This window comes from Octopus sinensis, linkage group LG2 (genome assembly GCF_006345805.1).
Source record: "Octopus sinensis linkage group LG2, ASM634580v1, whole genome shotgun sequence".
In the NCBI taxonomy this organism is placed as follows: domain Eukaryota; kingdom Metazoa; phylum Mollusca; class Cephalopoda; order Octopoda; family Octopodidae; genus Octopus; species Octopus sinensis.
Window position 1 is genome coordinate 62,241,670 of NC_042998.1, and position 17,912 is coordinate 62,259,581.

General features: G+C 38.0%; 1 protein-coding gene across 1 annotated transcript in view; it reads left to right on the plus strand.

Moving 5' to 3' along the window:
- Positions 1-4,171: 4,171 nt before the first annotated feature.
- Positions 4,172-17,912, plus strand: part of LOC115229530 (thioredoxin domain-containing protein 11) — an 89,479-nt gene continuing 75,738 nt past the window's right edge. The window contains exon 1 of the mRNA XM_029799865.2: positions 4,172-4,347. Coding sequence (XP_029655725.1) covers positions 4,187-4,347 — 161 coding nt within the window. The 5' untranslated portion in view covers positions 4,172-4,186. The remainder of the gene's footprint in view (positions 4,348-17,912) is intronic.

Below are 17,912 nucleotides of genomic sequence, written 5' to 3' on the forward strand. Positions count from 1 at the left end.
ACTTTAAAGATGGAATGATTTGTGTGCTTGTATGATCTCCGCTTGTACTTTGAGACAAAAATTTGCACGAGCCTCAGCTCATACAGCAAATTACTCATACAATGGGGTACTCATCTGTGAGGTTCTACTGTATTAGAGAATAAATTCCAAACAGAAGCTAACCAAAAATTACAAGGTCTCAAAGTAGATTTAGCAAAGACAAAGCTTTATCTCACTGGAAAGATAATAGTAGGAGGCCTCCAAACTTTACCCAAGTTATTCTTATTCTAGCAGCTACACTCTCAGAGCATCCATCCCCGCAACTTACTTGGTCACCTAGGTAACGTAAGCTATCAACTACTTCTAGTTTTTTCCCCTGGCATGTGATGGAATCTGTTTTCTGTACATCTTTGGTGTCTATTGTTCCTGTGCATCTGCCATATATATATATATATATATATATATATATATATATATATATATATTATATATATATACATATATTCGAAATATATATAAATTGAAATCAAATTTGATGATTGGCATCCGTGCTAGTGGAGCACTAAGCGCACCTTCCAAGTGTTATCATTAACAGACCGGCTAAATGGCGTTTGTGCTGGTGGAACCTAAAAAGCACCATTCGAGTGTGATCATTACCAGTGTCACCTTACTGGCACTTGTGCTGGTGTGCAGGTGACACATAAAAAAAAAACATGATTTTTTTTGTGGCCATTGCTAGGACTGCCCGACTAGCCCTCGTGCCGGTGGTACGTAAAAGCACCCACTACACTCTCAGAGTGGTTGGTGTTAAGAAGGGCATCCAGCTGCAGAAACTCTGCCAGATCAAGATTGGAACCTGGTGCAGCCATCTGGTTCATCAGTCCTCAGTCAAATCGTCCAACCCATGCTAGCATGGAAAGCAGACGTTAAACTATGATGATGATGATGATATTGTAGTCGTGAGCGATGCTACTTGATTTGCACCCATGTTGGTAGCACATAAAAACACTACTCACGTGTGCCCGATGCCAGTGCTACCTGACTGGCTCCCAGGCCAGTGGCATGTAAAAAGCACCATTCGAGCATGTCCAATGCCAGTACCGCCTGACTGGCTCCCGTTCAGGTGACACCTAAAAGGCGCCATTTGAGCATAGCCAATGCCAGGGCTGCTTAACTGGTGCCCGTGTTGGTGGTACAGAAAAAGCATCATTTGAACATGGCTGATGCCAGTGACACCTGACTGGTACCTGTGCCATTGGCATGTAAAAAGCACCCACTACACTCTCAGAGTGGTTGGTGTTAGGAAGGCCATCCAGTTGTAGAAACCTTGCCAGATCAGATTGGAGCCTGGTGCAGCCTCCTGGTTTGTCAGTCCTCTGTCAAACTGTCCAACCCATGCCAGCATGGAAAGCGGATGTTGAACAATGAGGATGATGACGATGATGATGATGATATATATATACATATATACAGGTGCAGGTTTGGTTGTGTGGTAAGAAGTTTGCTTCACAACCACATGGCTCTGGGTTCAGTCCTACTGTGTGGCACCTTGGACAAGTGTCTTCTAGTATAGCCTTGGGCTGACCAAAGCCTTGTGAGTGAATTTGGTAGACAGAAACTGAAAGAAGCCTGTCATATATATATATTTGTGTCTTTGTATCTGTGTTTGTTCCCCATCACTGCTCGAAAACTGGTGTTGGTGTGTTTACATCCCCGTAATTCAGCGGTTCACCTAAAGCGACCAATAGAATAAGCACCAGGCTTTAAAAAGTATAAGCATTGGGGTAAATTTGTTTGACCTTTCAAGGTATTGCCCCAGCATGGCCACAAATCCAATGACTAAGACAAGTGAAGGCAAAAATGAAAAAAAGGTACTCTGAAGATACAATAGAGGTTGGCCCCATCTGTTACCTTGGTGACATGACGAGCAGTAGAATAGGGTGTTCAGAAAGCACAGCTGCTCAAGTAAGAATAAGATCATATTGCAATTATCGCTGCTAAAGTACTCTTCCATATTTTTGGGATGAGGAATTATTTACATTATTTACAATGGACGGACAGGTGTCCTCATCTTGTTTGTTGTTACCATAATGTTTCGGTTGATGTACTCTCCAGCCTTCATCAGGTGTTCTGCTAGAATTTCGAACCCAACTCTTTATTTGATTAATGGGGTACACTGTTCTCATTCTTAAGGTATGTTGCTGATGTTATTTTTCTGGCGATATCATTTTTCAAGTCCCTCCCTGGGATTGAACTTAGAATCCGAGGGTTAGTAGCTGGCACTCTTATCCACTACGCTATATGCCCGTGGGCTTAATTTTCTATGGGCATATAACAAGGTAATAAAACGATTTAATTTCTGAGTAAAGTAAAGGGCAGATTATATGACACTTGTGTACGAAGTGTGTTGCTGTATGGTAGCGGAATATGGGCCTGAAGTGTGGAGAATCTACAAGAGGAAGAAACCTGCAGAAGCTGAAGATCAAGAAAGACATGGGAAAAAGTTGTGGAAGACGATTTCAAGAAGTCGAACCTCATGAGGAAACATGTGACGAAATGCTGTGTTAGAGAAGAGCCGTTCAACACAAGCAAACATGGCAATGATGAATGCAAAATATTGGTGGTGATAATTCATTTTTGTATACATATATATTAGTAACACATATACGTGTATATACACACATACTATATATATAGGTTTGGGATCTGACAATACGCTGTAACGCTAAGCGCTGTACGGACGTGAAACCCAGCGTAAACCCATAAACCGGCTTTATCTAAATTTACATATATATATACACACACATATATATATATATATATATGTGATAAATAAAAATATATGCATACATACAAACATATATATACGTACCTACATCTACATGTATATATACATGCATATATAAATAAATATACGTAAGTACAGGACGCCACAAGACGTAGAAACGGGAAAAACAAAAATTTTACAAGTACAGGACAGACTACACAAGGAAAAATCCAAAAATTTTTTACAACAAGAAGACAAGTACAGGACATGCTACACAAGGAAAAATCCACAATCATCAGCTGTCGCTAGTTAACTCAGGCGTGTTTCGAAGGCAAGACAGGACACTCGTTAACTAAGCCTTCCTGCGAGAGAATTAAAATAAAATTCCAAGTTGCGGGGTAAAACGGGTAAGAACACAAACAGGATGTAACAATAAAACTGCACAATAAAATACAAGATAAAAATACATGTACAAAAAAATACAAGACGAGAAATAAAAAGGGAATACAATACGGGAAATCATATATATGTATGTATGTATGTATATATATATATATATATAATATATATATATATATACAGTTCAATTGAAAACTCCACCAGAATGGACGAAAGCGATATATGATATAAGTTATATGATGTATAAAAACATGTAATATACAAATAAATATCTATAAATATAAAACCATCCGAATTTCTGAGTACCTCATTTCTTATTAATATAAAATACCTGTACATCATCTCCAAACCTTCTAATATATATATACATGTATATGGTCTCTTAGACGACTCACGTATACACACGATGGGGTGCTGAAAAGTTCCTGGCTTTAGGTAAAAGAAAATACAGGAGGATTAGTTACTTATGATTTTATTCAACATATTCCCCTCTCAGTTTCACACACTTATTGTAGCGGTCCTCTGTATTTTCTAAGCCCGGTAGAAGAATTCGGAAGGTCGGGTCTCCAACCAGGCCTTTCGCAACACCCTTAAAGCCGAGAGCTTTTTCAGCACGCCCTTGTACCTACACATACGTATATCTGTAAACATGTATATATTTATATAAGACGTACATACAAAAATATATCTACACATCAATTTACCTTTACACACATATATGTACCTACAAAGACACACACACACACACATATATGGTCACTCATAAATACACAAACATATGTATCTACACGTATTTTTAAACATATAATCTACATAAACACTCCACCACCGTATACATGTGAGTGTATATATATATATATATATATATATATATATATATATATATATATATATGTATATATATATATACACACGCGCGCCCGTGTATACGTTCAAGCATAAGACGACAGAGATGATCAGGTTTGTAAAATCTGTCGCTAAAATAATTAAACCATCATCCCTGATAGAAGTAAGTGGCGCTGCAGAAAAAAAGCAGTCGAAATGGTAAAATCTCGTGTGATAATGCGAGATGTGACGTGGAGCCAATGGAGGATGTGGCAGTGGTTGCCACATGTCTGCGTCAGGGCCATGACGCAGCACCCGCAACTATTCGTTTTAATCTTCCTTTTGGTCGTGGCTTTTATTTCTAGATATGGAAACAGGTTTGTATATTGTTCTAACATTCATTCATCAGCTAAATGAATTAATTAAATCATCGATCGTGTCTGTTTTGCCTTGCTATTTCGCCGCTTGTAGCCAAGTAACTGCGGCTAGTCGGCCCTGTTATGGTTATATAGATATATATATGTTTGTATACATGTATGTTACAATAGTCTAGTCTTTCGCATGTATTGTTATGGTAATTTATTTAATGTTGAGAAAAAGTTAAACGATCAACTGATATTTTAATTTATATTTACAGAAAACCCTCCTTGTAAAAATTCATTTCTAAAACTTCTTTTCACACGCATATACACACATATATGTATACATGTATTCTAAATGTACGTAGATTAACTTATTTAGTTTATTTGGAATATAATATGATTTATTTAATCCGTCATGAAGCCGGGTCTTGTTTATTTAAGATGATGTTGAGGAATGTTAAATTGAATCTGGTATATTGGCAGGTTACTTTATTTTATCGACCACACCGGAAGGACGAAAAGTACAGGATTTGAACTCCGAACATTTAGGGTTGTCAGTTAATATCACATATAATTTTATCTTATGCTCTTACGACTCTGCTAACCCTTGAAATATACTCACACCTATCCAAACAGCATGACTAAAAAAAAAAAAAACCTGCAATAGTAATTCAATATCGGTTTAAAAAGTCCGTGTTTACAAACATAAACGAAAGTTTGGATGACCACCCCTCCCGTCTGTTAGACTGGTAACTTACATATTTGCTGTGTTCGTCTGTAGAGAGAAAAAAAAATGGGATGCTGGTAGAAAACTATACTCGTTGTTTTCGTAGAACTGACAGGCTATATCATCATTAGATTACAATAATCCTCCAGCTGACATTGGTAAACCCAACACCAATGGAGTTAACAATGTTGCAAATGAAAGTAACACAAGGAGAACCGTGTTCGTTCGACCGGCTAGAAGAAATAGCAGTTAAATTTACTTCTAATTACACCCTTCTCTCTTTAAAAATCATCTTGGATACTGCAACTGAAAGACAGGATTTATCATATGGTCGTGGCTGGAACGCCGTTGATCATTGCTGACCTTTGGCTAAATGTCATAATTACCGAATTATAGTGATTATGTTAAATTAACGATGTTTGTTAATCTAATTACGTTTCATAACAACACCGACGATGGTCGTTGCTTACAGCAGAAACTAAAACATGTTTTACCGCTTTCTATTTATTCTTCATATAATATATGATTTATTTGTGTTCTGAGTTAAGTCTTCGATTATGTGCAGTTCCTGGATAGAGAACAGCAGTAATTGCTAATAAATGGGCCCAGATGGAAGACGTATGAATAAATAACCACAAGAAATATTCAAAATAGGTACAAGAAATATGATCTTTAACAAATATTTCTGACTTGGGTGAATAACATGTGATGTTTATTGCCTTTTCCAACATCATAAACATTTTTTCTAGTAATGTAGAATGATTTCTATCGACAAGGTTCGTACAATATTGTTAATAAATCCGGGCCAGATGTGGAGTGTAAGCCCTTCACCACTTCTATCAACAATTTTTAATTATTCAGTATTTTTAGTAATTAACGCTAAATACATATCATTTATGCATCGGTTGTTGGTATGTACATGTAATGTATGTGATGTATTGCCAGCAGAACAAAATATAAATGAAATTAAAAACGATTTATATATTGTTCTTTATCAAAAGACCTTTCTCCTTTGCTTGTAACCGGGGGTAGAGTGTAACATCTTTTAAAATCATGGGTCCATGCTAACTGACTTAGATACCCCGTTCTCTGTGTTCTGATCAGCTTATGGGAAATCGAAACCGGGTCGCGTTCTCTGTTCCTCGAAAGCTACTCATATAGGGTTATCGTCTTCATTTGAAAGGATTTCTTTTGACAAGAGGCAAGTTGTTTAGCCCCAGGTCAGCCTTGATTGCGCAGTCAGTCATATAATCAAAGACCTTCGAGCTGCGGCCATTCCGTCTTTCTTGTGAATATATGTAAGATTACGTTTTGTAACATATCCTTTCCTTTTGAGACAGCAGAGTGACTCGAGGGATATTTAGGTGCTATTTTTAGGAAATCGAACATCCACATACAGACTCTTGCTGGCTCGTCTGTAGAGGAGTCATGTACGCGTGGCAGAATTAGTCGTTGTGTGTGTGTGGGGGATTCTTGCAAATCCCAAGGATATTACTAGTATATATGAACTAGTTTCAGTTGCAATTAAGATGTATACGAGTTTATAATTCTGAATATATCCACATTTATGATCATATATATGTGTGTGTTCACACAAATATATGCTTTGAATATATGTAATTTAATTATAAAACACTAACTGCATTTACACACATCCTTCCACGAGCGAGTCAATAAGGGCAACAGCCTTTATGTGGTGGTCGATCTCCTAGAAACAACAGTCAAATTCCTGCTATCAAAAAGGAAATAATTCGATAATGCAGTCGTGGCAAGATTAGCCCTAGCTAGAACATTTTTGCCGTCTTTCATCATTAAGGTCTGCTCAAATCAGAACTGACCTGATGTTAAACATCAACATTAATTTCTTACTATCAGCTGGAACTAGAATCGACCAAAAACTAAATGCAGTTTTTTTTTTCATATTATTATTGACTATTTTTAATGGAATTTGAAAGATTCTTGTTTCTTTCCCATCGTCGTCGCCTCAACATGTTTAGTAAATCATGTCACTACTATGCTTCATCTATCTATCTATCTATCTATCTATCTGTCTATCTATTTATCTGTCTATCTATCTGTCTGTCTACCATTGTATGTAAGCATGCATGTATGTATGTATGTATATATATTGAAAATGTACGGGATATCTTGTAGATGGTTTATTTTCAAAGGCTTAACCGGTTTCACAGATTTTTTCTGATTTTCAAAAGTGAGGTAGAAAGACGCGGGGGCTATGCCGCAGCAACTGTCATGATTCTTATATACATACATACATACATACACACATACACACACACACACACACATACATACATACATACATACATACATATATATATATATTATATATATATATATATATATATATATGTGTTGTGTTTTATTGAAGTTGAAAATGCTTTAGTGAAAATGATGCTTCAAACCGTTACATTGCTCAAAATATTCCCGACTGTCTGACGATCAGTTACAAGAAACTCTGAGTAACAGTCTGTGAAGTCTTTTCCGTTTCAATGCAACACTATTTCACTCTCTCTTTGGTATCCGGGTACGATTTTCTTTGCCTTGTTTTGCACCTGTGTGCTCGCATGTGTGTTCCTGCGTGTATCTCCCTTTTCTTTTACTTGTTTCAGTCATTTGACTGCGGCCATGCTGGAGCACCGCCTTTAGTCGAGCAAATCGGCCCTAGGACTTATTCTTTGGAAGCCTAGTACTTTTTCTGTCAGTGTCTTTTGCCGAACCGCTAAGTTACGGAGACTTAAACACACCAGCATCAGTTGTCAAGCGATGTTGCGGGGACAAACACAGACACAAACATAATCCACTCACAAGGCTTTGGTAGGTTCGAGGCTATAATAATAATAATAATAATAATAATAATTGTGTACAGTGCTCAGGTGCACTACAACTCATCTAAAGTGTATATATAATCAGGTGTAGTTTCGGCGGATTTAGTAGAAGACACTTGCCCAACGTGCCACGCAGTGGGAATGAACCTAGAACCATCTGGTTGGTAAGCAAGCTACTTACCACACAGCCACATTTACTTATTCATTTTCTTGCTTCGATCATTGCACTACGTTTTGCTGAACCGCTAATTTGCAGGGACGTAAATAAACCAACACCGTCGCCGTTTTTCAGGCTATGGGGAACAATACAAGCTTGACATACACGCACGCATCTCAGCTTTTAATCTACTAAAATGTATTGCGTTATTCTTCAGTTTAAAGTTAAACTGTTTTTATATAACCCGACGTAGAAATAAACCCACGCACACACACTTATGTGACTGGGTTTTGTCTACCAAATTCACACTTCTTGAGGTTTCAGTCGACCCCGAAGGTGCTGAGTTGGAGGGCTGAAAACAAAACTGTAGTTATCATAACCACGAAACCTTCACTGTATCTCCTCTCTCTACATGTGTGTGTATGTGTGATCCCTGTCCAGAGAATGGCCTTGAAAATTCCCTTGTTTCTGTAAACGTAAACGTATTTTGAAAACAGTGAACGAAATGAACAAATTCGAGGGAAAATAAGGATGGTCTGCGGTGATAAAAAATAGCTTTTTAACTCCACTTAAGACATTCTTTACACTCTTCCTGTGTTGTTTTACTCAGTTCACACGGCGCATGGAAATTATTCCACCAGTTGCCTGTATATATGTATTTGTGTTCTACCGAACGAGCAGACCTATCATTAAAGACGTTCCAATCGTGTCCACCCTCATTTTTATTTTGTATACGATACAACATCGTCGCTTTAATGTGTCCCATTAGGATGTTTATTTCAGGCTGGTTTGGCTGCTATTTCTAGATATCCTTGAGACTACATAGAAGTTTTTTTAGTTTGTTCATGCTCATTTATGCCATTGTTGTTTAACCCTGAGTTACCTCTGATTGAACAGGCTTGTGTTTAACGACATTCCAACCACAACCATCACGTCGTTTTTCTATGTACTAGAAAGCCCTGGACTATATTAATCTTACTTTAAAAAAAAAAATATTGGTTAATGTGTGTATTTTTTAAAGACACTAAGGTTTTGATTAAATAGAGCTTTGATTAGTATTTCTAGCACCACGTGGCCAATAAGAGCCCCCTCCCCCACGATTGCTCGCATAGAATAAATATACTATATTATTTGTGTGTATATTTGACATGTGTCTGTTAATGATTGGCATTTTCACATCAGCTGACCACACATTGTTAGAAACGACACGATACTGGTTTTTTTTTTGTTTCACCCCCCCCCCCTTCTCCTGCACCCGACCATCTATGCATGCATGCGTGTGTAAACGTGTTTGTTTAATCGATTCTTAAGCACAGTACTCTTATTAATAACTCGCTCTCTCAGAGTATTTTATTTGCTTTTTATATTTAATCATTTAATTTTGCTTACACAAATATCGATATGTCCTTTCATCCAAATATAATTTCATAGTTTTGTGTTAATGAATTATGTAAACATTATCAGAGTTATGGGCAGTCGGCTGGCAAAATTGCTAATGCAAATCGAAATAAATACCATGAAGCATTTAATCACAACCTTTAACACCTGGGTCTCATGGAGGCAATGACTGGGACCTTTAGCATTATGTCATGCTTCAGAAGAAGACCCATCAAGCTGAGCAAAATCTCAGTTGTGGCAGATACCGTGTCCTGCCAATTGGCATCTGTGCTGGTGGCATTTAAAAGCACTCCGGTCTCACGCAAATGGCACCCATGCCGGTCGAACGTAGAAGCACCCATTACACTCTTGGTGTGGTTGGCGTTAGGAAGGGCATCCAGCTGCCAGAAAACCATGGAGTCTAGTGCAGCATGCCAGCCAGGTCAAACTGTCCAACCTATGTCAGCATGGACAACAGATGTTAAATGATGATGAAGGGTCTGAGTTCAAATCTCACTGTTCTCAATTTTGTCTTTCATTCTTTTGGGGTCAATAAAATAAAATACATATTAAAATACTGGCTTTGATTTAACCCCCTTCCCTGTCACTTTTGTACTTTGTCTTTTGCTGCAGTCATTAGACTGAGGTCTTGCTGGAGCACCACCTTCAAGAGCTTAATTCAGTCAAAAGATACCAATATTTCTTTGAAGTCTGGTACTTATTCTATCTGTCTCTTTTGCCAGACTGCTAAGTTACAGGGATTTAAGCATCAATACCTGTTGTTTAACAATGAGTGGTAAGTATGCATGTCACATGCATACATACATGTGCAGGAGTGGCTGCGTGGTAAGAAGCTTGCTTACCAACCACATGGTCCTGGGTTCAGTCCTACTGTGTGGTACCTTGGGCATGTGTCTTCTACTGTAGCTTCGGGCTGACCAAAGCCTTGTGAGTGGATGTGGTAGACGGAAACTGAAAGAAGCCTGTTGTGTGTATATATATATATATATATATATATATATATGTTGTATATATGTATGTATTTGTGTGTCTATGTTTGTCCTATCACCATGGCTTGACAACTGATGTTGGTGTGTTTATGTCCTTGTAGCTTAGCAGTTTGGCAAAAGAGATTGATAGAATAAGCACTAGGCTTAAAAAGAATAAGTTCTGGGGTTGATTTGTTCGACTAAAGGTGGTGCTCCAGCATGCTTGTAGTCAAATGACTGAAACAAATAAAAGAATGCATGTACATGTCCACACATACTTATGTACAAATACTCAAGGAGGGTTTCTTTACAGTTTCCATTGCTCACAATTCACTCACAAAGCATTGCTTGCCTCAAGGCTTTAGTAGAGGACACTTAGTTGAGGTGCCACACAATGGGAAAAAACTTGAATCCATATGGTTGCAAAGCAAACTTCTTAACCACAAAACCATGTCTCTGCCTGTGTTAGAAATTGAAAAAATGCTTTGTTTATCTTTTATTCTGTTACTTTGTTTCTGTCATTAGACTGCGACCATGCTGGAGCAAGGCCTTGATGAACTTTAGTTGAATGAGTTGATCCCAGTACTGTTTACCTTTTTAGTAAAGCCTGGTGCTTATTCTATTGGTCTCTTTTGCCAAACTGTTAAGTTACGGAGAGGTGGGGTGTAAACACATGAACATTGGTTGTGTAAGGAAGATCACAACCTCTCCCTGAATGGGACACTTGTCCATTGTAGGGTTGAAGGCCAGCAATTTTGAAGATAGGGGACAAGTTGATCACATTGACCTTAGTACTTGACTGGTATTTCATTTATTGATCCAGAAGGATAAAAGGCAATATGAACCTTGGCAAGATTTGAACTTAGAACATAAAGAGTCAGAAGACATGCTACTTAGCATTTTGTCCAACATGCTAACAATTCTACCAGCTTGTTGCCCATAACTATAAGGTTACAGATGGTTAATGAGTGCCCTACCCACTAAAGTAGATCTGTTTCTTATTCCTAGCCTTATTGAAACTAGAGTTAACCAGTGGCTTTATAAGCTTCAGCTCTCTTAACAACAGTATTCATAGGAATCTCTGCAGGCAACACCAGCAGCTGTGGTTGGGGAGCTTTTGAATATCTGGTTTCTGAGCTGTGGTCCTGTGCTGGTGGATGTAAAAGGCACCATTCAAATGGGGTCGATGCCAGTGCTATCTGACTGGCTCCTGTGCCAGTGGCACATAAAAAGCACCATTCGAGTGTGGTTGTTGCCAGTAACACCTGACTAGCCCCACTGTGACAGTGGCATGTAAAATCCACCATTTTGAGCATGGTTGTTGCCTGCCAGTGCCGCCTGACTGGCTCCCGTACTGTTGGCACATGAAAAGCACTATTCAAGTGTGGATGTTGCAAGGGGTACCTAGCTGGCTCTTGTGCTGGTGGCACATAAAAAGTACCATTCGAGCATAGATGTTGCCAGTGCCACCTGGGTGGCTCCTGTGCTAGTGGCACATAAAAAGCACCATTTGAGCGTGGTCGTTGCCAGTGCCACCTGACTGGTTCCTGTGCTGGTGAAGCATAAAAAGCTCCCACTACACTCTTGGAGTGATTGGCGTTAGGAAGGGCATCCAGCTGTAGAAACCTTGCCAGATTGGATTGGGGCCTGGTGCAGCCTCCTGGCTTGTCAGTCTTCAGTCAAACCGTCTAATCTATGCCAGCATGGAAAGTGGACATTAAACAATGATGATGATTGTCACCTTGTTGGGTGCACCCTGTTCTTAATTGAAGTTGCTGCTCCCCTAGAAAGGTTAGCAATAACTACAAACTTGGTGGACCTATCATAAATGATTCCTTGAATGTTCCTGTTTTGAGATCTTTTCTGCAGCTGGATGCCTTTATTATTCAGCAACTGCTTTACAGAATGTATTGGATGTTTTATATTGTGGCACCAGCACTAGGGAGGCTCTCATGTCCACAGTAAGACTGAAGAGTATTCTCAACCTTTTGCTTTCTCCTGAGAAGAAGACCCATCAAACTGAGAAAAATTGCAGTCTTGGCAGATACTGGTGTCACACAGTTTGGCTCCCGTACCAGTGGCACGTAAATGCACCCTGGTGTCATGCAAATGGCACCTGTGCCGGTGGCATGTAAAAGCACCCATTACACTCATGGAGTGGTTGGCATTAGGAAGGGCATTTGACCTCAGAAAACCATGCCAAATCAGACTGAAGCCTGGTGTAGCCTTTCAGCATGCTGGCTCAGTCAAACCATCCAACCCATGCCAACATGGACAGTGGATGTTAAATGATGATGATGATGTACAAGCCAACCATTTATAATGTATATTGGGTGCGTTGTATCACAATACTGTGAAGGCACATGACTTAGTGGTTAGACTGTTTGGCTCATAATTGTAAGGTCATGAGTTTATAGTGGTGTAGGTAGCTAATTAGTTGAATGATCTCCCTTGCAAGGAAGATTGTAGAGTAACCTCCCTTTACTAAGTTTCTTGAAGCATCTGTGTCATGAGACGTGATTCTTAATTATTCAAAAAGCTTAGTGTTTCTCTTGGAAGTTTCTAGAATGTCTAGTATTCCATTAATAAAAACAGCTTGCTAACCCTGCTCTTCGCTTCTTAGTCAATTAGACTTAGAGCCATTCACATCATTGCTATGTCCGTCTATTTCTCTGCACCACATGACTGAAAACTACTACTTACCTGTTATTTCTACATTTTCTATCTCTAAACTAGATTCTACATATTGATTCTATGTATCATCATTGACCAGAAAATAAAATATATTTTTATGTAGTAAATACATAGGTCTTGAATTTATTCTTCATCTCTTTATGAGCTATTGTAATAACATACACGCAGCTACATCAACACCTGGTACTGACTATATATTTCCTCTACAAGTTCAATTCTCAGCAGCATGTTGTGTCCTTAAGCAAGACACTTTATTCACATTGCTCCAGTCCACTAAGCTGGCAAAAATGAGTTGTAACTATATTGCAAAGGGCCAGCCATATCACATTCTGTGTCATGCTGAATCTCCCGGAGAACTACATTAAGGGTATGCATGTCTGAGGAGTACTCAGCCACCTGCATGTTGATTCCATAAGCAGGCTGTTCCATTGAGCGGATCAACTAGTACCCTTGTCTTTGTAACTGACAGAGTACCAGTTTGTCACAGTACCAGTGTTAAAGAAATCTGTCCTCTGGCAAGATTAAAAAGATCTTAACTGTTTGGCTCTTAATGCATGAATAGCTTCCTTTGTATAAGTTTTTTAGAGACTCTGTCTGTAGAAGGTTACAAATTTGAAATCAAATGAAATTTCAGCTGCTGCTGAACTTGGTAAAAATAGCAGCCACATCTCCTTCAAATCATACTCTGTTGTTGTAGGGTTCCAAATATGCAAAAGCAATGGATTGTGGCAACTGAGCATATTTAATCATAGGTCTGCTCAGTCAGGTCTAACCTTGGGCTAGATAATGACAATATATGTAAAATATTCAATGTGCTTCAGCTGACTTATCTTTGAGAAAGATAAGATAAAAACTCTGGGAATATTATTCGTAGTAAAATTGTTGTTTTGTCAAGTGGAAGATTTCAAACCTATCTGTTTAAAGATACATTCTGGTGATAAAAAATGCAAACAAACAAAAACAAAAAAAAAAATCATCTACTTTAGCAGTTAATGAACATTATGAAAAACAACTGTTTGATTAATTTGTGTTATATTCCTTCTTATCAATAATGTCTGTCCATTCTTTCTCAGGAACTTCTCTAACTGCAGTTAGGAGAAATAAATCTCTTTCTAAGAAACCTTTTGCAATTTTTAACCCTTTACTATTAAAACTGGCTATGTCCAGTCAAAATATTCTCCCTGTTTTATGTTTAAAGTAGCTATATCTGGCCTCTTACACCAACTCCGCAATGTCCTAAAAATAAACAAACACATCATCTTGAAGTGACAAGATAATGCATGATTAATTAAAAGCGATGTGAAGAAATAAGCAATACATTTGAGAGAGGAATCTGAATGCTAAAGGCTTAAAGTAAGGTCTCCTGTGCTAGAAAAAGGACTTTGTATGACCCTACTAGATCTGTTCAGTGTAATGATTCGGAACTCTTTCTCACATCTAATCTCTATCATGGGAATAGATATTAAATATAAAACTTCCCCTAAACCCTAGTTTACTAGCTGATATCATCATTATCATCATCATTATCATCATGTTAGCATTCTTCATGACAGATTACTTCAACAGGTTTTGTAGAGTCCATGCTTTCCTCCATTTTTTCCTCCCTTTTCTGGAATGGTTTTTATAGCCTTACACTAAATAGGAGGACAGCTTCTATGCAGCTCTTTAACTAATCTCCATCTCTGTCAATATACTAGCCATCTCATATAAAGAGTCGTCTCATTTGCTGATACAGTAACATCTGTTCATCTGACTGACTTCCACACAATTTCTATATATCCAGTGTCACTCTGAGATTTGGTTCCACACCATGACATTTGAGCAAGTGCCATTTACCATATCCTTAGGGCAACCCAATCTTTGTGAATGAAATTTGATAGATTGAAACTGCGTGGAAACCTTTCAAAGGTACTGCCTTGTCTCACTGTGTCACACTGATTTTGATTCTGCTTCAGGAATGCATTAAAGGTACATATAGCTCTGGAGTTCTCAGCCACTTACTTGCTTGTTCAATGAGAAGGTAGCTCAGTTAATCAAGCATCTGAATATTGTTATTGAAGCTAGTGGCAATCCATTTATACATTTTTGATACACTCCACACACGTACATACATATGTATGTGTACTCTCTTCTGTTTTTAATTATTTAAGTTCTTGCTTGGAAGAAGGATCTGGTTTTAACAAAGAGACAAAAACTCCATTTTTGGAATGTTGATAACAAAGATAATGCTACATTTTAAACTTGAGAAAAGTCTTGCATAGTTTTATTGTTCCACTTACAGATTGTATTTGTAAATTGTAAGTTAGTTGGTTATGTATGTATGTATGTATGTATGCATACATGTCTGGAAGTGGGCATGCATGCATGTCCACTTCCAGACATAGATACACTTGTAGTGGTTATATATAGTCAGTACCATGTGTTGATATGGCTGTGTGTATATTATTACAAGAGTTCATATAGAAATGAAGAATAAATTCAAGAACTATATATTTACTACATAAAAATATATTTTATTTACTGTTGATGATACATAATCAAAATGTAGAATCTAGTTGAAAGAATTAAGCTATGCAAGAAGGTTCAGAGATAGAAAATGTAGAAATAACAGCTAAGTGGTGGCTTTCAGTCATGTGGCGTTGAGAAATAGATGGACATAGCAATGACGTGAATGGCTCTAAGTCTAATCAACTAAGAAGCGAAGATCAGGGTTAGCAAGCTGTTTTTATTAATGGAACGCTAAACATTCTAGAAACTTCCAAGAGAAACGGTAAGCTTCTTGAATAATTAAGAATCCCATCTCATGACACAGATGCTTCGAGAAACTTAGAAAGGGAGGTTACTCTACAATCTTCCTTGCAAGGGAGATCATTCAACAATTTAGCTACTGCTACACACTTATACTTGCATCTGCACGCTTGCTCTTTCCTCCCTTCTTCACTCCCTGTTATCAGAGAACAGCATTCCTATCTAGTTTCTAACCCTTGATTTGATCAAGTTTCAGCTCATGAGCCCATGCTGGGGCATCGCCATTTGGTGTTGCTACGTAATTTTACTTCATTAATTCTTTTTAGAAATTGATGTTTGGTGCATGAGGGAGTTTGATGCTGCTGCCCTCATCTGCACTTCCTGCTGTGAAGTTGGTTCATCTGGGACACTTGACAGTAAGAGGCCTAGTTTCGTTTTGAAGACACCTACATCCACCCCATGTAGGTCTCTCGGGTCTTTCGGGAGGATATTGAAGAGTTGTGGGCCTTTAAGGCCTAGGCTGTTGCAATATCTTGTCCTATATCTTGATGGCAAATTTGGAGTCTTTAGCACTATGCAGTGGCACTCTGTTCTAGCATCAGTGTAACTCTTGATGCCAAAGTTTTCTCTCTCACTGACTGTTTCTTCTTTTCACTTCTGCTACGCTCCTTTTTTCAGATGAAGGGCTAATGTCCAAAATGTTAAGCTATTGTTCATTGTATTTACACTACACATACACGTATACACTCTTACACATATCTATGTATAGATAGTTTACAGATAGCAAATCTTTTATCTTTTACTTGCTTCAGTCATTAGACTGTGGCCATGCTGGGACACGGCCTTGAAGAATTTTAGTTGAACAAATCAACCCCAGTACTTGGTTTTCTTGTTTTTGAGTCGGGGACTTATTCTGTCAGTCTTTAGCAGAACTGCTAAGTTATGGAGACATAAACATGCCAATGTGGTGTGTGTATGTCAAGTGGTGATGGTGGACAAACACAGACACAAAGAAAGGGTGCACATGCACACTGGGCTTCTTCCAATTTCCATCTACCAAATGCACTCACAAGGTTTTGGTTGGCCTGTGGCTATAGTAGAAGACACTTGCCCAAGGTGCCATGCAGAGGGACTGAACTCGGAACCATGTGGTTGGGTTCTTCCTACACAGCCATGCCTGTACCTATAAAGATGTAAAAATTTCCATAAAATCTCATTGATCTAAATTTTGAAATGGTCAGTTAAAGAATTTCTATTTAGCTTTGATTTCCTTGAATGATGTGAATGTAAAAATAAATCTTTCAGCAGTTATGACATAAATCTATCATTGTTTGACAATCCAACAATCCAAACATTTGCTGACAACAGCTGTTCATTCTTTGCTTTGTCTGTTAGTTATATTGATTGAAATATGTGTTATTTATTCTAAGACTTAATATCATTTTATTTAAAAGTGTTATGAATTATATTCAAAGATATTATGTATGGCAATGTGGTTAAGAAGTTTCCTTCTCAACTGCATAGTTTTGGAGTCAGTCCCACTGCATGGCGCTCTTATTCTACAGCCCTGGGCCAACCAAAGCCTTGTGACTTGATTTGGTAGATAAATACTGAAAGAAGCCTGTTGTGTGTGTGTGTGTGTGTGTGTGTGTGCGCATGCATATATATATATATATATATATATATATATATATATATATATATATATATATATATATATATGTATATATACACTTTATATATACTGTGGCAAAACATGCCACTGAATAAACATGAGACCACACGCCCAACTAATTCTTCATCCATCTTATAATGGACTTAATGAACTGTGAACCTCAATATCATGTAAGACACTCGGATCTTTGATCTTTTCTTTTCTGATGTAACCACTATGTATTGCAGGCTTGAGAATGTAGGAATGCCATGATCTCAAGTGCAAACAAAAGTTCCTGAAAATGCTGAATGCTATTCCCTCCATATCTGATTTTATATCAGAGTGGCCTTGTTCCTAGAGACATGCTATAACAAAAGCTAAGGAGTGC